We start from the raw sequence: 26,264 nt of genomic DNA on the forward strand, positions 1-26,264 counted from the left end.
TTAGAACGCGGAATTCTAGTTGCAGCTAGACACATGGAACATTCCATTTCGGAAATCGTTAGTGATTTCAATATTCAGAAATCTACATTTTCAAGAGTATGACAAAATACCAAATTTCAGGGTTTACCTCTCACCACGGAAAACTCATTGGACTGAGAGTTCCGGCGTTTGCTTAGAGTTGTCAGTGCTGACAGATAAGGAACACTGTGTGAAATGAGCGCAGAAATCAATGTGGGACGTATAACGAGCGTATCCGCTAGTACAGTGAAGCGAAATTTGGCTTGAATGGGCTATGGCAGCAGCCTTTGCCATCAGCACGATATCGTCTGCAGTGCTTTCCTGGGCTCTTGACCGTATCGGTTGGACGTTAGACGACCGGAAAACCGTGGTCTGATAAGATGAGTCCCTATTTTAGTTGGTAATAACTGATTATAGGGTTCGCGTGTGGTCCAGACCCCACGAAGCCATGGACCCAAGTTGTCAATAGGGCACTGTGCTGGATGGTGGTGGCTCCATAACGGTGTGGTCTTTGTTTGCACGGAATGAAATGAGTCCTCTGTCCAAATGAACCGATCATTGATTGTAAATGATTATGTTCGGCTACTTGGAGACCATTTTAAGCCATTCACGGACTTCATGTTGCCTAACAATGAAAGAACTTTTGTGGACAAAAATGCGCCTTGTCACCGAACGACATTCTGTACAATTCGAGGGAATGATCTGTCCTCCGCTCGACATGGACCACATCGAGCATTTGAGGGACATAATCGACAGGTCATTTCATGCACTAAATCCTGCACCGGCAACATTTTCGCAATATTATGGATGGCTATAGACGCAACATGGCTCAGTATTTTTGCTGGGCACCTCCAACGACTTGTTGAGTCCATCCTACGTCGAGCTGATGCATTATGCCTGGGAAAAGGATGTCCGACACGATATTAATAAGTATACCACGACTTTCGTCACCTCAGTACAAGACACTTGACTAGTTGGTTCAAATGGCTCTGAGCACTATGGGACAGCTGTGGTCATCAGTTACCTAGAACTTAGAACTACTTAAACCTAACTAACCTAAGGACATCACACACATCCATGCCTGAGGCAGGATTCGAACCTGCTACCGTAACAGTCGCACGGTTCCTGACTGCGCGCCTAGAACCGACACTTGACTAGTGTTCGTGAGTCATCCATATTAAGGTTTCTCAATGTTTTCCTAAATCGCTTAAGGTAAACAGTGGAATGTTCCGAGAATCAGTATGGATTGACTTCTGTATTAGAACTGGGTCTTTCTATGAACGTGGTTCATGGTAAATGTAAAATAAATTTGAATCTGTAGTTTTACGTAGGTTCCGGAATTGTAGAGTTCGAAGAATATATATTCTAGAACTGCTCAAGTACGAATCACAAGTTGTCAACGTCTTCTCTCTCTCTCTCTCTCTCTCTCTCTCTCTCTCTCTCTCTCTCTCTCTCTCTCTATATATATATATATATATATATATATATATATATATATATATATACAGAGAGAAGAACATATAGATGATGGTCCTGCTAAGATGTAAAAAAAGCTATCGTAGTCCCGTTTTGTCATAGATGAACGACGTAAAGTCTCTTTTCACAGCTACTTTAATCGCAAAGATATCGTTATCAACTACGATGTTCTGAAATAGAGCTACATGAATTTCGGTTGCTAGTACACAGTTATAAAAGAGACGAATTCAACGGCGTTTCATTCTCCAGAAACCAATTCTATTTACCCAGTAAAATTTAATTTTTCATAATTCTATACACTTACTATTTAGAATCATGATTTCATTCTGCTCATATTGTCCTACCCACTCTTCCCCCCCCCCCCCCTACCCTCGCTTCCCCTCCCTCAGCCTCCTCCCACAAACACACAAAATTCTTCAGGGTGTAGTGCATAATTAATGGCATAAACAGTTAACCGTACACGATATTAGAAGCAAAAAAGTATCGCAAACATGGGCTCTGAAATACAGACCTGAAGAGCTATTGTGACGTCTTCATCTTCGATACTATGAAACAAATACAAATCTCTTCTCCCGCAAGCTCTTCATTTCTCGTATTTTAGGATATGGCAGTACGGGCTTTTAAACGCTTTCCTTAACAGCTATGTGTACTTCTTCAGTAGAAGAGCAGTTTCACAATAGCGAAGATGAACAAGTGCTCATAGCTCTTAAGATATGCGTACTGGAGCCCACATTATGTACAATCAGGAGTAGGATTACTATAGGAAGGCAGGGCTACCCAAGCACGACTCACGCCCCGTCCTCACAGCTTTACTTCCGCCAGTACCTCGTCTCGGTCCGGCACACAGTTTTAACCTGCCAGGAAGCTTCATATCAGCGCACACTCCGCTGAAGAGTGAAAATCTCATTCTGGATACATCCCCCAGGCTGTGGCTAAACCATGTCTCTGCAATATCCTTTCTTCCCGGAGTGCTAGTTCTGCAAAGTTCGCAGGAGAGCTTCTGTGAAGTTTGGAAAGTAAGAGACGAGGTACTGACGGAAGTAAAGCTGTGAGGACGGGGCGTGAGTAGTGCTTGGGTAATTCAGTTGGTAGAGCACTTGTCCGCGAAAGGCAAAGGTCCCGAGTTCGAGTCTCGGTCCGGCACACAGTTTTAATCTGCCAGTAAGTTTCATATCAGCGCACCCTCTGCTGCAGAGTGCAAATCTGATTCTGAAACTATGGCGCAATCAGTTTAACAGCTCGTGCAGCCAGGTTACTGGCGAGAATAATACACAAAATGGAAAAGAAAACTGGGTATTTGTTAGATGACGATCAGTTTGACTTTAGGGAAGGTACAAGAGATGCATTTGTGACGTTGTCTTAATAATGGAGAGTCATCTTAAGAAAAATCAAGACTCGTTCGTAGAATTTGTCTCCTTACAAAATCGTTTGACAACATAAAATGGCTCAATAGGTTTGAAATTGTTAAAAAAGTGGTATAAACTGTTTTGAAAGACAGGTAATATAGAATATGTACAGGAACAATAACAATGGAAGATCAAAAGGCAGGGCTTGGAATAACGCCACGAAAGGCGGGGATACAATCTCTCTCCTCAACTGCTGAAGCTGCACATCGAAGAATCAATGATCGAATGGAAAGAAGAGTTCAGGAGTTGGATTAAAATTCAGGATGAAAGGATGTTAATGATATGACTCGCTTATGACACTGTGATCCTCAAAGAAGGTGAGGAAGTGTTACAGAAGCTGTTGAACGGAATGAAAAGTCTAATGAGAGTAAACCGGAGAAAGACGAAAGTAATGAGGAGAATAGAGACGAGATTACAGATAAACTTAACATTAAAATTGGGGACCACGAAGTACACGAAATAGAAGAAATCCGCTACCCATGCAACAAAATAACGGAAGGAGAAAACTTGAAATAACCACAGACAGGCGGAATTCCCAGCTAAAAGAAGTCTATTGGCATGGAACATAGGACCTAATTTGAGAATGTACATCTAAGCTCAGCTTAGTATGGAAATGAATCAACATTTCTCTTCCGTAGGGATCGCTAAGGCTAGATTACACTAGTTACAGCGAGCATAGATGCATTTAAACACTCATTCTTCCCGCGTTCCATACGTGATTGTAACGAGAAGAAACGCTGTGGTATGGAACTGAGTACCTTATCGTATACTCTACACATGCAGAGTGTGTATGTAAATGCAGACTGAGGGAAAACGGAGAAAGAAGATGTACCTTGTGTAACGCCACTTCCTTTGGAAGCAAAGATGAAAATATAAAAATAGTACCCAGAACCGAACAAAAGCCCCAAACCCAAGATCCAAATTTCATAAAAAAAGAAAACAAAGTCACACTGTGATAGCATCACTTGAATAGTAGCAAGTATTCTGAAGAGAAACAATGTAAAAAGAAATAGCAAAGAAATCCAGTATAAAGAAACTTAGTATTTTTGCAAAAGAAAGTAAAGTAGAATCCCTTTTGTATCAAGTTAAAGTAAAAGCAGATCGCAAAGTAGTGTACATATAGATCACGGAGTAGGAGAAGTGACCTCAAAGAATACTCCTTGTGAGTACTCTCTGAGGACACCGCGGAATTCAGAAGATAAAGTTATACATGTTAATGTGGTTCTAGCGCTTGCTTGATCGTATCGTAACTTAACGTGTCTCTTGTACTTAGGCGATAAGATATTGTTTTTACATTTTGGAGATTTGCGATCTGCTAGAAATCATTAAGCTTGAAATAGGTAGATCAGCAACTTTGAGTATATCATTACATAAAGTCGTAAAGTCAAGATAGGAAAAGTACAGAAATTTGTCTTACGTTGATTATTATCAAAGGAAGACTTAACATTGTCGCAAAGTGATAGACTGTTAGTAATTTTTACGAAAAAGAAAGTGAAAATTCGTATCGAATTGTGAGAAAATATTTAGATTTCGTTAAAGCAACCGGTGAAATCTAGATCTTATTGCAAACTCTTTGACTGAAATTTACGTAACTAATTCCACCCAGCTTAGGGAAAGGTGACTTCTTTAAGACAATGATAGGAACGAACATGATAGGAACGAACATGACATGAATTTACCGTGTCTGACATCTATTTCAAACCAAATAATATTACGTGCTTTCGAAACATTTTGTCAGTGCAGCAACGGCCGGTGTGGCCGTGCGGTTCTAGGCGATCCAGTCTGGAACCGCATATATATATATATATATATATATATATATATATATATATATATATATATATATATATTCTTTGTCACTCTAAAACGGTATCGTACTGATTCAGACTAGCCGGCCGAAGTGGCCGCGCGGTTCTGGCGCTGCAGTCTGGAACCGCGAGACCGCTACGGTCGCAGGTTCGAATCCTGCCTCGGGCATGGATGTGTGTGATGTCCTTAGTTTAGTTAGGTTTAACTAGTTTTAAGTTCTAGGGGACTAATGACCTCAGCAGTTGAGTCCCATAGTGCTCAGAGCCATTTCATTCACACTATTTAACTTACGTAAACTGAAAACTTTAGAGGAGAAACTATTGCTGAATATAGACTGTAACCATGATTAGTGCAATAATAGCAGTTTGTATACATCTGCGTGTAGGTGTGCTCGTGCACGTCGGGGAGCATGTGATTATTGGAGCTGGCCGGTACAATTAATACGTACTCGGCGTGAATAAGTACAGCAGGACAGATTTTGTTTGTAACGTTCCTTATCAGACAGTATACAGACGTTCTACCGCTAGCTAGTCGGAGCACGAACTTCATCAACGAACATTTTCAATAGAAGGAGCAGTTACACTTGCCGCGAGTCGACAGGTCGCGTCACGATGTTATATTCGTCGTTGGCCAGAGGGCGTGGCTGGCGGCCTCATACGCAACGCCGTCCGGGAATTCGCTTTCTTGATGTTCGACGGTGAGAGAGCATAGTTGGGCGAGGAGCAAAGCAGGAAGTGGAGTCACTCGACGTTGACTCGAGTGGCCTCATATTTTCGATCCGTGGTTCGTCGCAGAAATCCATCCTGAGGAACGCAGGGTTGATGGCCCTGGCGACTTGGACGGATCAGAGCGGGGCCGGCTGCGTGCACTAAGCCGCGTAACATTTATCGCAGTAGGAGCGCTCCTATGGACAGCGGCTAGCAGAGAGGGAGTCTCACCATTGTGTGAAGGTGGCTCTCACACCTACATCAACTTGTGTTCTCTGGCAGCTACCCGGATTCTTTATACGGCTGACATCACGTTCTGGAACTACCCCTGTAGATAACTTCGTTTTGTAGCAAGTTTTGGTCTTGGGTCAAGAAAGTGCGACGAGTCTTTCAGTCTCTTGATTGGATTTCTCCGAAGATGTTGTCTATTCTTCTCCTAATGTTACTGACTGGTATAAATGTAGCTTTCCGGGACCGGAAGAGCATGTTTTAAACTATTAACTTTGTACTCTGTGCTCCTCTGCCTCCCGTAATTGTTATATTTTTAAGAACTGTTCCCCTTAAAACATTGCAGTTCATAAAAGAATTCTATGACGCACTCCCCGCTTCCATTTCGTCTGGATCAGGGTAACTTGTAAAAACTGGGTGAATAAATTCCGCTCCCTTACTGTGTGTGTTGGGTGCCAGCATCCTTGGTTAGTAAAGTAGCTCGGGGTAATGTAGGCCTTGAGTGTTAATACGACGAAGCGTGTGTGTATGTGTGTGCAAGCTGCATTAGGATTTAGCCTATTTGTTAAAGGAATTGATTTTTATTTAATTGAAAGTATTTATTCTAGTGGTTGCCTGGACACCTCTTCATTCGTTAATCACGTGTTGGCTCTAGAGTCGTAGTCTAATTCAGGCTGTGCCCTTTGTTTCTAGTGTAAGCGCATCTCTGTTTCCAAGAATGTTTTTAAACTGCCTGTCAAACTTGTTGAGTAATTTGAAGTAAGTGTTCTAGTTCTTGTTTGAGAGAAAATGTGTCCGCCAAATTTTAGACAACTTTGTTATCAATTTTTGTGCATTTGCCTTCCAGAGTTGTTGGTAAGTGGTTGAAAGCAAGTACCTTGCTCGCCGTTTTTAACTCACATGCGTCATTACAGTTCATTGGGGTCGATTGCATTCAACGACAAATTTCTTTGTTTATAAAAGAAAGAGATTCCTGTGACCAACATATAACATGTCAACTTGAACCAGGGTTATTATTTTTATTTCAAGTGTTTTTTAATTATGCTTTAGAATGAGATGGTATCTGAGTACCTTGAGCAGCCTAACGTGTGAAGCTATCTGATTAGACTTATTCTCTTCATTTTCAGCTGACATTATTCATTTGCACTGTTAATTTACGTTGTCAAGCAACTTGGTCATTGTAATAAATTGTATATAAAGTTTGTGTCACAAATGGTGTTCAATGCCTGTTTCCACAGACCTTCGGTCCCCAAGGCAACTAAATGCCAGGTCGCGTTTCAGAAGAGATTCGAAGCCTTTGAAATGTAATGTTACAAATGGGTGCTGAAAAGGGATTCTCAGTTGAATAGGAGAGGAAAGGAATACATGGAAAACACTAGAAGGAGGGACAGCATGATAGCTGTATTAAGGCACGAAGGAATAAATTCTGTAGTACTAGAGGTAGCTGTAGAGAGGAAAAACTTTAGAGAAGACAATCTGGAATCATATCCAACAGATGACGACGTTGGATGTAAGTTCATCGCTGAGATGAAGACCTTTGCATGTGAAAATAAGTGATGGAGGTCTGCATCAGATGAGAGAGGAGACTGTGTAAGCACCCTTCGTGTACTTCTGCCGCCCCCAACGCAAGCCGAGGCCTCGCAGGAATAACTTTGAGGAATGTGACGATGGAAGACAGTGCAGTGCTTAGGTGGCAGTGGAACAGGATATGAAAGTGGGTGTGAACGTTTATGATAATACAGTGCAGTTCAGTTTTTGGTATTTATGTCAACAATGCATCCATATGAATTCATTAACAAGGATGACAAATATTAAAATCACTATGAGTGGTCAACTTTTTGTGTAAATTCTGTACCACATGTGCGCGTTGCTCAACACTCTTGAGTGGCAGAAATGAGGCAGTATGTAGCAGCTTCAGTGGTGGCCGGTGATCACGTGCTAGTGTGCTACAGCACACTGTAAACATCGCACTAAAATTACGCTATTTCTCTTTGAGTGCATGCTGGTGTGCAAACAGAGCAGACGAAAATATGTTTTACTGAAACCAGAAGCCACAGTGTCGAGTGCTGAAGTGATTTCATTGCACAACGATATACTCAGAGACAGCACCCGGCTGTTTGTGTTCGGCTGCACATGCTCTAATCTGACATCATCACTGCCTGCGTGGGATATAGGAGCTCTGTGGCATACTCCACAATACGTGAAACTGTAGGTCTGCAGATTCCAGCGACCGTCTCGAGTAGGAAGAGATTTGTTGTTTAAGTCCACTTCAGTACATCGTACATGCGAGAAAGTTTAGGACTATACGGGGTACCTTCACGTATTAATTTCTCGCCTGGACCCACATGTAGCCGAACGTTCGCGACGTACGTCGGACAAGGCAACTAGTGTGACGTCACATGTTCGTTGAGGGGCCAGTATTTCCTGTGGGACCCGTGCCAACACTAACAGAGCTACAATCTTCGAAGCACCATGCGAGAACGGAAATAATACGGAGTACAGCAATATCCTCACCGCACTGATTAAACTTCAAACAAAAGACCAACGAAAAGACAGAATAGGAAGGCCAATCGAAAAGCGATATGTTTCGCTCACACATAAGGTTTATATTACTAATATGTTTTTTGGCGCATAGAAGGTCCATCAGAAACAGGTCACTCTTGGCACAATTTCGTATAATTAAATTCAGTTAATGATGCATCGGCGGTAAAAATCCTTAAGGAGACCCTAACATAAGTAACAACAGATTCTTGGATCAAGAATGACATTTGTATTCTTCCTTGTCAAAACTTTTTGGCAGTTTCGTCTGAATGTGTCGTTAATCCGAGTGTGTGGTTAGGCAGAAGATATGGGAAGAATACGGTAACCTGCGTTGAGGCTTTCAATTCCAAAGTTATAGACAAATTCTGCAGCAGAAAACAGGAACGTATGGATTTCATTTCTCGTCACTGAATACTAGATTTTTTTAAATATATTTTTTGTGAATTTGTTTTCTGTTTATTTTTGTAATATTGGAGCAAATTTATAAAATTTTGCACGAGCTACCACTGAAAAGTTTATCATTAATTCGTGAGCAACGAGGAGCGAAAATCTGCAGGTAAGTGCTTTCTGCAGTGGGTAGACAGATTACAAATGAAGTGAGAGCTTCACCTAAGGGCCTATACAAAAATATATGTGAGTAATTGTAGTGAAATTCAAGTCTTTAGTCACCGTTAAGAGAGACATAGAATAACTATCAAATTACCCAACTGATTAACTCCCTCATTACCCTCCCTCACGCATATACGCTAAAGAAACACTGTTTTCTGTTGTGTTCCCTTTATAGTAACATACTGTTGACGTTACAAATTTTCAACTTCTTTACTCTTACACTGTCAAATATGTTTACCTGTTTTTGCGTTAAAAATCTACTTTAGGACTATCTTTGTCAAAATTGTTCACCACTGTTCTGTCATTTTTGATTGTTGTGTTTTTCGTTGGTAAACATGAAATGGTTCCATAAATCCGCGACGGAAGCATCTATTGACGAAAGTTCGAATGAATTGCGGTATTATGCACTGCAGGCAGTCGAAGATTGAGTATCTTTATCAACATTTGTTCTCTGCAAGTCAATGTACAGAGAATTCTATTTGCTTACTGAGTGAGGAGTAAATGGCAGCATACACTGATGGACGAAAAAGGTGAAGGACCCAGAAGGCAAGGAGGAAACGAAATGAAAAGTCACAGGTTGAGAAAGTATGTGATGTTATTTCAGTGGTTACAACATCTAGCCTAGCCATAACTACGAAGAACTTGCCAGTATGAGCTCACTTATCGGTACGACATTGCGCTTCCTCTGGTCTGGTTCTCAAGGGTGGTATAACACCATTGTACCATTTCATGAGAGAAGCTAGTACACAACTGTTGCAACTTATATGGATATGATGTCTGTTCTTTCGGACGCCGTCCAGAACGAAATTAGAATTACATTAATACCTTCAGCTGCTAACAGGCGTTGATATGTATCAACGGGGACAGGTGAAAATGTGTGCCTCGATCGGGACACGAACCTGGGATCTCCTATTAACATGGCAGACGCTCTATCCATCTAAGCCACCGAGGGCACAGAGGATAGCGCGACTGCAGGGACTATCTCGCGCACGCCTCCCGCGAGACCCGCATTCTCACCTTGTATGTCCACACACTACATTCGTAGTGACCCACCACAACACACTCATTACTCGTGGAAGATATTCTTACCAAGTCCCGTAAGAGTTCGGGGAATACGTGTGCATCCGCACAGAAGAAGAAGGTCACGGCCGGTGTTGCCAGAACTATATGCTTATATGGATATGGTGTCTGTTCTTTCGGACATGTTCTTCTTCTGTGCGGATGCACACGTATTCCCCGGACTCTTACGGGACTTGGTAAGAATGTCTTCCACGAGTAATGAGTGTGTTGTGGTGGGTCACTACGAATGTAGTGTGTGGACATACAAGGTGAGAATGTGGGTCTCGCGGGAGGTGTGCGCGAGATAGTCCCTGCAGTCGCGCTACCCTCTGTGCCATCGGTAGCTCAGATGGATAGCGCGTCTGCCATGTAAGCAGGAGATCCCAGGTTCGAGTCCCGGTTGGGGCACGCATTTTCACCTGTCCCTGGTGATATATATCAACGCCCGTTAGCAGCTGAAGGTATTAATATAATTCTAAACTGTTGTAACTGGTCCTTAATATCCTGGACATTGGCAACGTGACGGAGTGGGCATATCCGGGGATCTCGCTGCCCGCGGGAGCACCTCAACATCAGCAGACAGTTCATGGAGACACATGCCTGGTGTACACGAGGACTGTGCTGGTGAAAAATGGCATTACTGTACCGTCGTATGAGAGGTAACACATGAGGACACAGGAAGTCCCCACCAGCCGTGATCTGAAGTCGTATCCCCCGGTTCCCCGCACCATGACACTAGGAGTTACACGGTTGTGCCTCTCCAAAACAGCGGCAGAAGGGGACCTCACCCCAGGTCGTCATCATACTCGCCGACGGTGGTCATCCGTGCTAGTTAAGGCCCACGATTCGTCACGGAATACAATGCGACGCCGTTCATCAGCAATCCACATTTCCCGGTCATGTACCACTCCAAACACACCGTCGGTGCTGGGATGGTAATTCTATAGTCCGGCTGCTGCGTGTCTCCGACCAGTGGTGTGGGATGACACAGAATGTTCTCGGATGGCAGGAGCAAATGTGAAGGGTTTGCGATAAACCGACCAAATCGAGTTCGACAGTGAGACGCCTTTCCTGCCAGGTGCTGATAACGCTGTCTCACAAGAGTACATGACATCTCCGTGTCCTTCACATTGGTCATTCAAGCTCTGACGCTGTTCACGCCGCTTTTATACAACAAAGTCTGTTAACAACACTAAACGTGAGCAACCCTAATGCCTTCTGCTGCGGTTCTACCTCTCACACTGAATTGCAAGTGTAATCGTTGATGTACCCGCAGACGGTGTGTGCATGAACCGAGTGACCTGACATCCCGCCGTGCCTCCTGGGTGTTTGACGTTTTTGGCAGGCAATGTATATGAACACGCTTGAAGATCTCTTATCTTCTTCACGTTATCCCCATGCGAGATACACAACGGTTCCATTAGAATGCTATCACGTCTTCCACGAATACTGATTCTCAAAATTTACCCAACAGGGCTGCACGAGAAATACGTCCCATTTCCTCCAAAACATATCTCCTACGCTTTCGTTTAGGGTGCCCCGGCTTGTTACGATCCTAGCATTGTGGCTCTCTACTTTTCTGCTTTCTGTTGTCATAACTGGTTGATACGAACTCTACATGCCAGAACAATAGCATTGATCACACTAGCGTGCAGTATTTCTTTATAAATGCAGTGACAGTTCCCAGAACCCTTGCAATAAGTGAAGCCTTTTTTTCGCCCTCAATAATGTTGTTCGTCCCATTTCATATCGCTGCTAGCGTCTCTTGCGTCATACGGTGTTCGCTGTTTGCATGAGTAGAAAAATCTATTTTCGCTTTACGGTCGGGTGCCTCAATGGTCTCTTAAGATAAGGAAGGGAAATCGCTTGCACTATTAGACCATGAATCGTTTGATATTTGTTCTGCGTGTTATCGTATTATAGCCGATTGTATACGGGATCGTATTGGTGGGGCAGTTATTGAAGATCTGCGCAGTATTTACATGGAAAACCACTTGAAAACCACACTGGAGGGGATCGGTGTAGCAGAGCAGCGGTCGTTAACCTCCCGCGCGCTAAGATCTAAGTCTGGCTCACTACCCTGTCTCTCCAGCTACCGCTCTGCGCGAGAAACTATACGAGCACGTACTCATGTCACTGCTTAAAGGTCCCTGTCAGTACTTATACGATGTGACTTGGTACAGAGGGTCAGTACTAATCTCAAAGAGAGCTGCCATCATCAGACCAAATATAATCTTTCCCAAGTCTTGCATTTACTTGCGATTATCCATTCCGATACTTTCCTGTGAACGACAACATCGCCTGCGAACAATCTGATAGGGTTGCTCGTCCTACTTGATTAGTCCTTTTTGTATATTGAAGACGTACACCGATGAGTTAAAACATTATGACCACTGCCAACCGTGGGACTGTATGACGCCTGGTAGTGATTTTGATGAAGGGCAGATTGTTGTGGCCCAGCGTATGCCACGAGCATCTTGCAAACGGCGGAAATGGTTGGCTGTTCACGTGCTTAAGTCACGAGCATCTATGGAAATTGGTTGAAGGGCAGAAAACCACGAAGAGAGTACAAGGTGCTTGACATCCTCGCCTCATAAAACAGTGTGGGAGTTTTCGTTCAGTAAAGAAGGATAGTAGGCGATGTGCGGCAGATATGATACAGAGTACAGTGCTGTTGCAGGTAGGCTATCCGCAACAGTCGACTCTCGTATGTGTTTCCATGTTGAGCAGACGACATCTTCAGTTACAACTGGAATTGCCACAGGGACATAATCTGGTTGAATGAGTTACATTTCTTGATACACCAGGTCAATGTCTGGTCCGGCTGTCAACGGCTGCTCGAAATACGCACTGCCACACGAGCGCAGAATGATGGTTGCAGTATTATGCTTTGGGGAACATTCGCCTGGCCATCATTGGAGTCTGTGGTAGTAATCGAAGGCGCCATGACAGCAGTGACCACCTGCATCCGTTCAGACAGGATAACTGCCAGCGTCACAAGGCCACAATCCTGCTGCAGTGGTTTGAGTAGCATAACTGCGGAACACTGATCTCTCGTCCATGAGATTTGCCTGATCTGAACTCCATGACTGTAATTTGCGGTAATTGTGTGAACAATGCACAGACGTCTAGTGCCACAAGTCTACCAGAAACTTGTCGAACCCATGCCAATTAGAATGGCCTCTGTATTTCGTTCCAAAGGTGGGCCAGCACACTGGTAAGTAGGTGGTCGTAATGTTCCGACTCATCAATGAGGAACAGCGTTAAGATATGATGGTTGGTTTCGTTGATGAGGGGAAACTCTCTTCCGCAACATCAGGTCAAGACAGTGCCAGAGTGACTCAGGTCGGTACTCACCACGTTGATGAGCTGAACGAAAGCGAGTCCGAAGCGCACCTCCACCTTCTGCGTCATGTTCTGCACGGGCCGGATGAGCTTGTTGTATCCACGGAACAGGTCGCGCACCAGCCGCTCTTCGTCCTCAGAGCACCAGCCTGTGGAGGCACGGAGAAAGACGAAGCGTCACAACAGGGAAAAACAACAAACAAGAACACAATTGGCGCCGCATAACCCCTACGTGCAGTAGTAACTACTTAGTGCCACACAGGAATTGCTGAGGTGAATTTAAACAGATTTGTCACTCGATGGACGACCAGAACTCTGTACATAATGTTGGAAAAAAATCTGCACCACAACAGAAGTAAAATATGATGTGGGACCTAGGTACATCGCCTTAGAGGAGAAGGTATTGTAATTTGTGAACTAAAACAAAGCATGAATAGTATCATTACTAGTTTCGAATTATTTGTATACAAGCTGAGTTCACTTTGTTGCCAGGGTATTATTCCAATCTTCTACTAGTCTATCTTTTTCTTCCCCTTTCTCTGTCCATCTCATCCTTCATCCTCTCTCCTCCGCATCTCCTCCACCTCTCTCTTTATCCAACTAGTCCACCCCTCCCACTCTGTCCATCTCCTCCTGTCCTCCTGCCACTCTCTTTGTCTACTCCTTCCCCTCTCTATGTCCAAACGCTCCTCCCCCTTATGCCAATCTGCTGCATCTTCCTGTGTGCATCTCCTCCTCCCCTATGATTCCATGCCATCTTCCCCTCTCTTTATCCATCTCCTCCTTCTCCTCCCTCTATCTGTCCTTCTCCTCCTCCCTCCTCTCTCTGTCAATCCCCCTCCCCTTCTCGCTGTGCATCTCCTCCTCTTTCTCTGTCCATCTCGTCCTCCACCCTCTCTCTACCCATCTCTTCTTCTCCCTGTCTCTGTCCATCTCCTCCTGTTTTCTTTGTCTGTCCATCCCCTTCTCACCCCTCTCTCTATCCATTCCCCATTCCGCCGCTCTGCCCCTCCCTCCCACTCTCTCTCTCTCCCTCTCTCTCTCTCTCTCTCTCTCTCTCTCTCTCTCTGTGTGTGTGTGTGTGTGTGTGTGTGTGTCTGTGCATTTCCACATCCCACCTATGTGTGTCCACTTCTCCTCCTCCTCCTCCTCCTCCCCCTTTCCCGTCTGTTCAACTCCTTCTCACCATTCTCTCTCCACATCACCACACTCACTCCAATAGGAGTCTGCTGGTTTTTACCCCCACAATATTTATTTCCAGATCGTAATTGATATGTGTTGCAAATTTAGTTGAAATTGTTCTATGGTTTAGGATGAGTCTCTTACCCAAGGCCTTACGCATCTACGCAAGTGTCACATATATTTCACATATTTCACGCATGTTTCTACACATATTTCGCCTGCATTTCTAGCGAATTTCGCCATGCAATTTCATTTTCAGCTCAATGTTTATGGTATCATATTTCTGAACGATGTGCTGTACGGTAATATAATTTATCTTGCACGTCGAGTGACACATGTGACTACCGACTGCGAAATCTTTTGGAAATAGAGTTGGTAGCAAAGTAGTAATAAATTAAATCAACATGCATGATGCGGCAGGTTTTCGGTATTTGACGTCATGTCTCCTGAACTACACGTCGTACAATGATATAACTTTGATGGTACATTCGGTGGTGTACGTGAATACTGCATCTAAAATGTGTCGCGTATATACGTAGTAGTAAAGAAGTAATAAATTATAACGTAATGCTTCATAGGGCAGTGAAGGGTGAAAAGGTAGTAAGCTATAAACTTTTTTCCTTTCATCATTGTGTGGGGGTTTCCAACAACAAAAGGTTTCGTAAACTTTTGAAATTGTGTGTGAAGTTTGCTACAAGTCATTACGTGCTCTCATTGTAAATTGCTCCATGACTAAAGTGTACATTTTTATTATACGTATGCATAATTAGATTAGCGCCTGCTGCTTCGCTCATGTAGACTGTATGGTCGGCACAAAGTTTCTTTTTCTTTTTTCTTTTTTTTTCTCTAATGGTATTTGTGTTACGCCCATTGCCCGTGTGCAAGTCAAACGCTGTGCAAACAGTGTATATAGTTTACGCAAACTAAAGTATAGACAGGAGTTTCTTAAAAGAGTTAATGATCCTTTACATGGATGCCAATCTTTACATGATATAGCTACTTAAAAAAGAGACGAGTTTTTGTGTAGTTGTTAGTGGCAGTCTTACACCTGGTACTGAATTCTCTTTCACCGAACAGATATTCCCATACATGAAATCGCATTTAAATATGGTATATATTTTGTCAACAGTAATGTTTAATTTGCTTCGTAATTACAGCAAAAATAATTTTATAAAGAAATATTAGGCCTAATGAAAACTTAGTGTAGTAAAGTTCGGTTTCTTTTTCTGTGTAATTCTGACAAAACCAATTTGCCGTGGTGACTGTTATACAGCTTTCTTTGTTTTAGTTCACAAATTACAATACCTTCTAAACTCTTCACACTAATTAACTCCCGTTTGATTCTCCAAGTTGAGGCTGACATACCATATCGGCCTGCGCCTTGTGCCGAATTGCGACCAGCACGGAACTTGGCGCACCATTCCACAACGGTCGTTTTCGACAGACATGCTGCTCCATACACATTTTTCATTCTCCAGTGGATATCTGTCGATGTTTGTCTTTCGGCAGCCATGAAAAGAATAACAGCACCTTTATCCAGTATTGACGAATTTGGTAAGAACGTCGCTACAGCTCACGTTTTCGCATTTACCGTACGCTCGTCAGGGGAAAGACACGAATGCCACACTGCTCCCTTGCCTACACATCGGTGCATATATACCCGTATCGGAGTCGCGCTACATTGCATATACGATACAGCAGCGCCCTCAAACATAAATTTTTTTATCGCCCCTTATTTGTTTAAATTCATAAAATTTGTATGCCGCAGATCTATTGTGGGGGATATCTTATGTCCGATATAATGAAATGTGGATATCTGTTCCAATATCTTGCGTTTTATCTCAGTTTTAGATCTTACCATGCTTTTCCTAGAAGTACCGATTCTTTTCATCGATGTGAGATTTTATCAGGCCATATTCATCTGCTACATTTATTAAGGTGTATAACCACTTTCGTATATTATCTTCTGTCTGTTGCACAATAACAACACCGCCTGCAAATAAGTACTCCTTAATCTTACTGCAATGAGAGCATAACACAACACTTGAGAATTTGTTTCCGTCTGACTATCACGTCGTCCACATAGATATTAAAAAAGTTTGGGAAAGAACGGCAACTTTGTCTAAGTCTTTGATTTGTTTTTACTGTTGCTCTTAGCTCCTTACCTCTACCAATAAACACTGTAGTATCTTGCTATAGACTTCTGATCGCCTTTACTAGGTTATCTGATAAACCTTTTCTGATCAAAATTCCCCATAACATGTCCCGACTCGCTGTCAAACGACTTTTGAAAATCAATGAAGGCGATATGAGTTTCCAAATTTAATTCCCTTCCTTTCAAAATCACGTGTTTACTTAAAAATAGCTTTCATCCTTGAGTGGCTTGGTCTACATCCCATCTGTTCTTCATTGATGATAGAGCCTACCAGCCTATTGAACCTACTACTGATTATTATGGAGTATATTTTACAGGTACTGTACCGCAAAATCACATCCCTATAATTTTCACTTTGACCCCGGTTATCTTTCTTGTAAATAGAAATTATCTTCGCTTTTAGCCACTTCTCAGATATTCTTCCTTCTCTCCAGCACACATTCAGCAGTAGCGTGAATCCAATATGTATATGTATATTTCCAGCATTCAACATTTATCCCGTACAATCTGCTGCTTTTCTGTTTTTTTTTTTTTTTTTTTTTTTTTTAGGCTGACCCAGTCGATAACTGTGTTGACTAATCAGTGAGGCGCATCTGCTTATGTCTCTTACCCGGAATTATTTTCGTACCAAACGTTTCGTTAGCAAGAGCGCCGAGATTCCTCGTTAATTTAGTTTCACTGTCTCTTTTCGTTCGTTATGTGATATTTTAAACAGCTTGAGGCCTTCTAAGACAGAGGCTGTCCAACACGTAATTCATTTTCAATGTTAGAAATGAATCCATCTCATGAATCTTGACGGTTCTTCGTTGCTAGGTTCTTTGCTATGAGTCTCTTTATCCGATAACTTCCATATTCTCTTTTGTAGGATTGCCTAAAAGTGTATTGTATGCTGTATACTTTTCCTGGATAGCCTCCTGAATTTCTTCAGTCCAGATCTTAACGCCTTTCTTTCTCCTAAGTCTGTTTCCTTTCCTAGACCTTTCGTGGCTACTTGGTTTACAACATTTTGAATGTTCTTCAGTTTCTCCTATATATCATTTTCTGTTTCTCTGTGTAGGAATTCCTTATTGAGCGCTATTGAAAAAAGTAGTTTTATTCGATAGAAACTGTATTAATACCCCTCAGATCCGGAAAAAATACCAACCTTATTTTAAAGGCAACGTACTGTTACATTTCTACCTGTTATTATTAATTTTGTATTTCATCATTATATATTCTTTTCACGCAGACTTCCTGGGTTTCGATTAAACGTACGCGATAATGAGTAAAATAATATCCAGCTGAGGAAAGTATAATCAAATGTATAACTCCAAGTTTCAACAGTTGATCATAGAAGATTAGTGTTAGAGTGTCCGCGTCTTTTTTATTTCGTCGGGAACCGCAGTGCAGCGTAATCATGGAGGCGACTTCTGACAGCATACCGACCCCCAGATTATTCGATGAATACGTGACAGATAATGAGAGGACTATATCGTAAAACGGAGTACCACATCCACGTCGAGAACAAACAAGTGACCCAGGGTATGAAAATTTTTAGTGATCAATCTACCGAGATTTATAGTGAATTTTTGTGCCACGCTGGACAATAATATAATAAACAAAATAGCGGTAGTTGCCCTAAGTATTGCTATTCTTAGAATCTTCAGTGTCGAAGTCGTTAGTGAATATCCGAGTGGAATACAGTAATTTCGCTCGTAGCTGGCACCTCATCAACAATGCGACATACGTGGGACAATAAAGTCGCAATCGTTACAGGTAGTTCGAAGCATTCTGTCTTCTCACTGTATGGTGACGACGTGTCGTCGATTCTGTCATACTTTAAGTACATGTACGCTGAAGGCATCGAGTTATATTTAAAGGGCCCTGCATACACACATACACACACACACACACACACACACACACACACACACACACACGCACGCACACACACACACGAGTCGAACTACAAATTGAGCGAGTGTGACAGCTTTGGCCAACCGACAGACCAAATTTCCGTGTCGGCAGTCAGTTGGGTACGGTCAGCACTTCAGTCAAGAAACTGTGCCGCGTGTAGCGAAGTCGTTCCAACCGCCAGACAAAACTTCGTTTTCTGTCACTGCTTGCGGAACTAGACACTGTTCAAATGTGGATAACATGAGAGTGTGCGAGGCGTACGATACTTTGATCTCAGAGTTTCTGGAGAAATTTATGGACTGCAGGGACACGTCGTGCCAGGAGTATTCCGACAGAGATGCAAAAAGGTTTTTTAATTTTTTTAAAGAATGTGGGAGAGAGAGAAAGTAAAAGATACATATTTCGTAAATAAAAGACCGTCGATCTTCTATATTTCGGTTTTTAGGTTTTATTTCCGACACTTACTGGAAATAGAGACATATCAGATTCTAGATTTATCGGAAGTGAAACCTAAAAACCGAAATACGCTTAGATTAGATCCTAGCTTCGCTTTTGATACGTATCGGAAATGAAACATAAAAGCCGAAGCAAAGACAGTCAACGGACGTTTATTCATAAAATATACTTGCTTCATTGTCAGCAGTTTTGCAACAAAAAACCAGTCAATTGCTATTTTACGATGAAGAGCAAAGTGTAGAATTTTTTTTTCTTTTTTTATAATTCTAGAGGTTACTATATGCTTCATTTCTTAAGTATCTGTTGCTGTATTTATTAGATGGTGAGTGCCACCACTATTTGCAGTCTTAAACGAAATGAGTTTTTTAACTTTTTGGGGCATCGGAAATGAGAACAACGAGAAACTTAACATGAGAACTGCGGATCACAAAGTAGACGAAATTCAGAAATTCTGCTACTTAGGTAGTGAAATAACCCATGACGGACGGAGCATGGAGGACATAAAAAGCAGATTATCACTGGCGAAAAAGGCATTCCTTGCTGAGAGGTCTACTAGTATCAAACATAGGCCTTAATCTGAGGAAGAAATTTCTGGGAATGTATGTTTGGAGCACGGCATTGTATGGTAATGAAACATGTGCTGTGGAAAAATCGGAACAAGAGAATCGAAGAACAGATGCAGTGTTACAGAAGAAAGTTAAAAATTAGGTGGACCGACCACCACTATTTGCAGTCTTAAACGAAATGAGTTTTTTAACTTTTTGGGGCAGCGGAAATGAGAACAACGAGAAACTTAACATGAGAACTGCGGATCACAAAGTAGACGAAATTCAGAAATTCTGCTACTTAGGTAGTGAAATAACCCATGACGGACGGAGCATGGAGGACATAAAAAGCAGGTTATCACTGGCGAAAAAGGCATTCCTTGCTGAGAGGTCTATTAGTATCAAACATAGGCCTTAATCTGAGGAAGAAATTTCTGGGAATGTATGTTTGGAGCACGGCATTGTATGGTAATGAAACATGTGCTGTGGAAAAATCGGAACAAGAGAATCGAAGAACAGATGCAGTGTTACAGAAGAAAGTTAAAAATTAGGTGGACCGATAAGGTATAGAATGAGGATGTTCTCCGCAGAAACGGTGAGTACAGGAATATATGAAAACCGCTGGCAAGAAGAAGGGTCAGGATATCAGGACATCTGTTAAGGCGTAGGAAATAACTTCCAAGGTAATAAAGGGAGTTTTAGAGGGTATAAGCTGTAGAGGAAGACAGAGAATGGAATACATCCAGCAAATAATTGACGACGCAGGATGCAATTACTACTCTGACATGGAAAGGCTGACACAACAGGGGAATTCTTGGTGGGCTGCATCAAACCAGTCTGTCAGAACTCTGAAAAAAAAGGTGGGGAGCGGTTTATTTTAAGCACCATACGTAAATAAATTAATAAATTTACATGAACATAATTTGATTTATTTACTTTGCTTTAACGTTAATTATGTCCTCAGGGAACTATAAATCATCTTGCAGTTTTCAGGAATCATTTTAGATAGTAATGGTAGGGATACAACTGCACTGAATTTTAGGTCCTCCTAACTTCTGCCAGTGGCTAGCATCGTAATATAGCGATGTGTTATTTCTCGTTAAATATGATTTGACGACGTTCATCAGCTCCGAAAGCATATTTCGTACAGTCACAAATAATCCCGAAAATCTTTGGCTTCCAGCTCTTTAACTTTCTTTCTCTGCATTTGCAATATCTTTGCCCAAAAGTTTCTCTCAGCTTTGTTACTGTGTAAAAGTCTCGTCGAACATATATACTATACTTAATTGTCAATAAACGTTACGAACACGGTGGCGCTGTAATCGCTCAGTGAAGTCTGTCAGGATATGTGTAGGCTACACACGAAATACTCGGTCGGTCGGTACGTGTGTAGGTCCCTTAAGTGCAAAATCAATTAACGAGATAGGTACCGAGACTGTCAATGTTAACTTGTGTGGACTGGCAAAATGGACACACAACATAGAGTGAAAGCTCGATTAATTCAAAATCAAGCGATCCTGGTTGACTTTCAAGGCTCATTAGCCCGAAATGTTGGGAATTACTATCTTTAATCCTGGATGGAACAAATATAAATTTTTCTCTCTTAGTAAAAATCTTAGCGATAATAATTGAAGCCTAGACTGGTGATTAATCACATTCGCCTATTGCAGAAATGCCCCATTTTCATAGTATAGCAAAGTGAAGTCACAGGTAGAGGCGATGCAATTGAAGAACTCGCATTGATCCATGATCAATTTGCAGTTTTCAGAAAATCCGTTGTTCACCGCCGATTTATAGCCAAATCGCAACGTATTTAACAACGTTAAGGACGTTGCTTCTCTTAATGATATTCACACTAAAAATGTGACTATGGAATAATATTCTCCGTACGTTGCTCTTAGTGCTCCGAATTTTCATATTTTGTTTTTCTGTAACAGAGTCCATAAACGGGTACTGCATTGATTGTCTTTAAGCATAACAGTACAAATCAAAGCAACAACTGATAAACTAAAACTTAAGTGTTTTATTTTCAGTATCTACTAATTATGTAAGATTCGTGAGAGTAAAATCCATTTTAACAGGATCTGAAATGCTTATTTCCTTTGTCAATCATTCCACTGTATTTCATGAGCTGACGAACAGTTACATACTTCCGTGACCAAAAGAAAGAAAAAGAAATGAATCACCATACTACAGGATTTGAATATGGGGTGTAAACATTCGAAACTGTGCTCTGAGCCACTTCGCTACTTGGTTCTAGGCCACGCGAACGTTTGACCGTCATTTTCTCCGAAAGTTTTGAGTGTTGGGACATGTTCCAAAACAGAGGTTCCTTTATTTTAATCTTATAACGTTTCGATTGTGTCAAATAGCATCTGTGGGGGATTCCCCTTGTCAGTATCGCAGCTACGATTACTATCGAAAATACGATCTCGTGAGGTATCTAGCGGAATCTGATCTGCATTGAGGATTTATTGGTAGTGAGGGAGTAGAATGTTATCTTGGAAGTAGCCACTGACGGCGCCTCACATAAGTGTGTTGGAGTCCTAGCTGTCCAGTTTTTATATTAACAACCTTGCACACAATATGAGTAGTAACATATCTGTTATCCGTAATGAGGTACTGTCTGGGAAAGCTGCACAAATATTCAGTCGTATTTTGTTCTGACTTTAAAGTGATACAAAGATTGGCAGCTTGCCTTAAACGTTCAGAGGCGCATAACTATGCACTTCACAAACCGAGAAACGTAATATATTATGACTACAATCAATGAGTTACTATTCATACATATACGTGGGTTTAACAATTTATAGAGATGGTGATATGAAACAATAACATAGACTCAGTCAAAGATAATTGTTAATTGTTAGGATATTAAGAAACCTGAATTGGTCTACAAGGAAATCACTTACAAAACACTAATGCAACCCACCCTAGAAAACTGTTCAGGTGTATGGATATGCAGAGAAGGAGGCGGTACGAATGGTCACAGCTTTGACCCACAGAAGAGTGTCACGGAAATGCTGAGAAGACTGAACTGGCAGACGATTGAAGATAGACACAAGCTATCGCCGAGGCCTACTGATGAAGTTTGCAGAACCAACTTTGAGTGAAGAAATTAGAAATATATTACAGCCGCCTGTTTAAAGCTCCCTTTCCATATACACTCCTGGAAATTGAAATAAGAACACCGTGAATTCATTGTCCCAGGAAGGAGAAACTTTATTGACACATTCCTGGGGTCAGATACATCACATGATCACACTGACAGAACCACAGGCACATAGACACAGGCAACAGAGCATGCACGATGTCGGCACTAGTACAGTGTATATCCACCTTTCGCAGCAATGCAGGCTGCTATTCTCCCATGGAGACGATCGTAGAGATGCTGGATGTAGTCCTGTGGAACGGCTTGCCATGCCATTTCCACCTGGCGCCTCAGTTGGACCAGCGTTCGTGCTGGATGTGCAGACCGCGTGAGACGACGCTTCATCCAGTCCCAAACATGCTCAATGGGGGACAGATCCGGAGATCTTGCTGGCCATGGTAGTTGACTTACACCTTCTAGAGCACGTTGGATGGCACGGGATACATGCGGACGTGCATTGTCCTGTTGGAACAGCAAGTTCCCTTGCCGGTCTAGGAATGGTAGAACGATGGGTTCGATGACGGTTTGGATGTACCGTGCACTATTCAGTGTCCCCTCGACGATCACCAGTGGTGTACGGCCAGTGTAGGAGATCGCTCCCCACACCATGATGCCGGGTGTTGGCCCTGTGTGCCTCGGTCGTATGCAGTCCTGATTGTGGCGCTCACCTGCACGGCGCCAAACACGCATACGACCATCATTGGCACCAAGGCAGAAGCGACTCTCATCGCTGAAAACGACACGTCTCCATTCGTCCCTCCATTCACGCCTGTCGCGACACCACTGGAGGCGGACTGCACGATGTTGGGGCGTGAGCGGAAGACGGCCTAACGGTGTGCGGGACCGTAGCCCAGCTTCATGGAGACGGTTGCGAATGGTCCTCGCCGATACCCCAGGAGCAACAGTGTCCCTAATTTGCTGGGAAGTGGCGGTGCGGTCCCCTACGGCACTGCGTAGGATCCTACGGTCTTGGCGTGCATCCGTGCGTCGCTGCGGTCCGGTCCCAGGTCGACGGGCACGTGCACCTTCCGCCGACCACTGGCGACAACATCGATGTACTGTGGAGACCTCACGCCCCACGTGTTGAGCAATTCGGCGGTACGTCCACCCGGCCTCCCGCATGCCCACTATACGCCCTCGCTCAAAGTCCGTCAACTGCACATACGGTTCACGTCCACGCTGTCGCGGCATGCTACCAGTGTTAAAGACTGCGATGGAGCTCCGTATGCCACGGCAAACTGGCTGACACTGACGGCGGCGGTACACAAATGCTGCACAGCTAGCGCCTTTCGACGGCCAACACCGCGGTTCCTGGTGTGTCCGCTGTGCCGTGCGTGTGATCATTGCTTGTACAGCCCTCTCGCAGTGTCCGGAGCAAGTATGGTGGGTCTGACACACCGGTGTCAATGTGTTCTTTTTTCCATTTCCAGGAGTGTATGTTCAAGTCAGTAGCAAGTAAGACTAATTACAGAGTGAACAGAGGTGCTTAACCAACCATTTTTTATGCGCTGCGTTCGTGAATAGCACAGAAACAAGCCCTGGTAGTATCCTCTGCCATGCCCTTCATAGTAGTTTCCGTAGATGAAGATAATAATAATGGTTACTAATGACTTGCCGGCAGTTAGCGCTTCTTCAAGACGTGGGCTATACAGTGTAATCAGACGTGGGCAGATGCAAGATCTTACCGCACCGCGTCGGTTCGGTCCCCCCCCCCCCCCCCCCCCTTGCCGGTGCTGTACTGTAATCGACGCCCTGCCCTGGGTGCCGCTAGCCAGCAACAGCCACGGCCTTATCGCAATTGTGGCGGCCCACGCCCCTGCAGCTTGCTAGCGCCGCCGGGAGTCGTTAATTTAACGACGGGCTCTTCATCAACTTCTGTTTTCCACGAGCTTGTCACGCACAACAGCCGGCCAGGTGGCGTGCTGGGGCCCAAAGGTAAAATCTGCAAACGTGATAACGCCTAAAGGGGAAGCAGCTAGCCCTGATGAGCTAAAACATTATGAACACCTTGAAAGGGGAGTGTCCTATTTGCCACGTCGATTTTGCAAGAAGTTTTGACCATGAGTGAAGTTGTGAATTTGATAAATGTACTCTACCTCTGTCGTATCAATAAAATCATATTCTTTGTAAGTATGTTATTGAGTCTACAGATGTTGGCCAGAGAGGTTACTTCCTTTGAAGAGAGTAGCAGGCACTGTGTGTTGGACAGCCTGGCTATGTACTTGATTTGAAAAGGATAGCAGCTGCCATGCCACGTAGTGGAGGCAGCATTATTTAAAACAAATTTTGTAATAGCATGATTTGAGGAAATGTTTTGAGGAAATGCAATGATATGAATGCAAGAAAGAAGGCAATTTTTAAGGTATCCAGTCTTTTTATATTTGTAACTGTGTAGTTTGTTATTGTTAGAACATTGTATATGATTAAAGTTTGCTGTAGAAATTTTATAGTGATGTACATGGGCTAGTCTGATACTTGAAATAAGCGCCAAGGAAGGCAATTATAACAAGTAATAGATTAAGAAATGTGTTGCTAATTTGTCTAGTTGTGATAATGAAAAGAAGCACTGCTGTTATGGCTTAACGAAGCATAGTTATACTTGCAGTCTTTTTCCTCGTTTATCAGTCGTTATGTATAGTTCCTAATCTTTCATTCTTTACTTTCATGACTTGTGAAGTTTCAAGCAGTTCTAGCAGAACGTCAGATGCGTTATATTTTATGTTCATTTACTGTGTAGTTAGAATAACAGTTCTGGTACGGGGATTGTTTGCAAGACTAAATATGAAGATTAGCAACATTCCTGGTCACATTTTTATCTGACTCATTATGTTTTTCAGCCAGATGGCATATGTAAATCTCACTGAAAACGGATTTCTCTCTCACAGACGAATTAATTGTTGTATCGTTATTTTGTAATGCGAGCTCCACAATATTTCCATTTGGAATTAAATTGTAACACAGTTCTGTTGCCCTGAACTGAGACGTAGATATTTCGATATCAAAGTAAGTTTTATACATTTCTCAGATATCAACCAGACCCTTTCAAACACGAGTTTAAATAAATACGAACACGCTTCAACTGAACATGGTATTGCTCCACCATTGGAATGCAATACAGTAGTGGTTTCGTCTGAAGTGGATTCGACACGTCCTTGGTAGGTTTTCGGAGGTGAGTGGCACCAGATGTTCACGCAGCTGCCATAAATTGCGGATCAGTGGTTTACGCGTTCAGAGCTGGTGCCTGATGGTGAAATAACTAAGTTCCGTAGAATCCAGATCAGATGAATTACGTGGCCAAGAAATCAACATAAGTTTGTTGTCATTCACAGTTACGGTCTTGCGACATGAACAGTTATCCTGCTGAAAAATGCCATTGCTATCAGAGAAGACATCATGCATGAAGGGATTCAGGTGGTCCTCAACAATTTTGCTGTCGTGCATAGCAATTGTGGTGCCTTCAGTTAGTAGAGTCGGCCCAGAATACCATGGCCGGTAGATGCGCAGTAGACAGGGCATGCGTGGGGAGAGTTGTGGTGTGGAAGTTACTGGCAGACGCTGTAGGAGAAATTGCTGTAAGATAAGTGACGTTCCGCCGGCCGTGGTGGCCGAGCGGTTCTAGGCGCTACAATCTGGAACCGCGCGACCGCTTCGGTCGCAGGTTCGAATCCTGCCTCGGGCATG

General features: G+C 42.9%; 1 protein-coding gene across 2 annotated transcripts in view; it reads right to left on the reverse strand.

Moving 5' to 3' along the window:
* The window catches only part of LOC124615805 (acetylcholine receptor subunit beta-like 1), an 882,018-nt gene that overhangs the window by 597,017 nt on the left and 258,737 nt on the right, over positions 1-26,264 (reverse strand). For both annotated transcript variants that reach the window (XM_047143944.1, XM_047143943.1), the window contains exon 2: positions 13,211-13,347. In XM_047143944.1, the coding sequence (XP_046999900.1) occupies positions 13,211-13,347 (137 nt within the window). The remainder of the gene's footprint in view (positions 1-13,210; positions 13,348-26,264) is intronic.

The sequence above is a fragment of the Schistocerca americana genome, chromosome 5, assembly GCF_021461395.2.
Source record: "Schistocerca americana isolate TAMUIC-IGC-003095 chromosome 5, iqSchAmer2.1, whole genome shotgun sequence".
Lineage (NCBI taxonomy): Eukaryota > Metazoa > Arthropoda > Insecta > Orthoptera > Acrididae > Schistocerca > Schistocerca americana.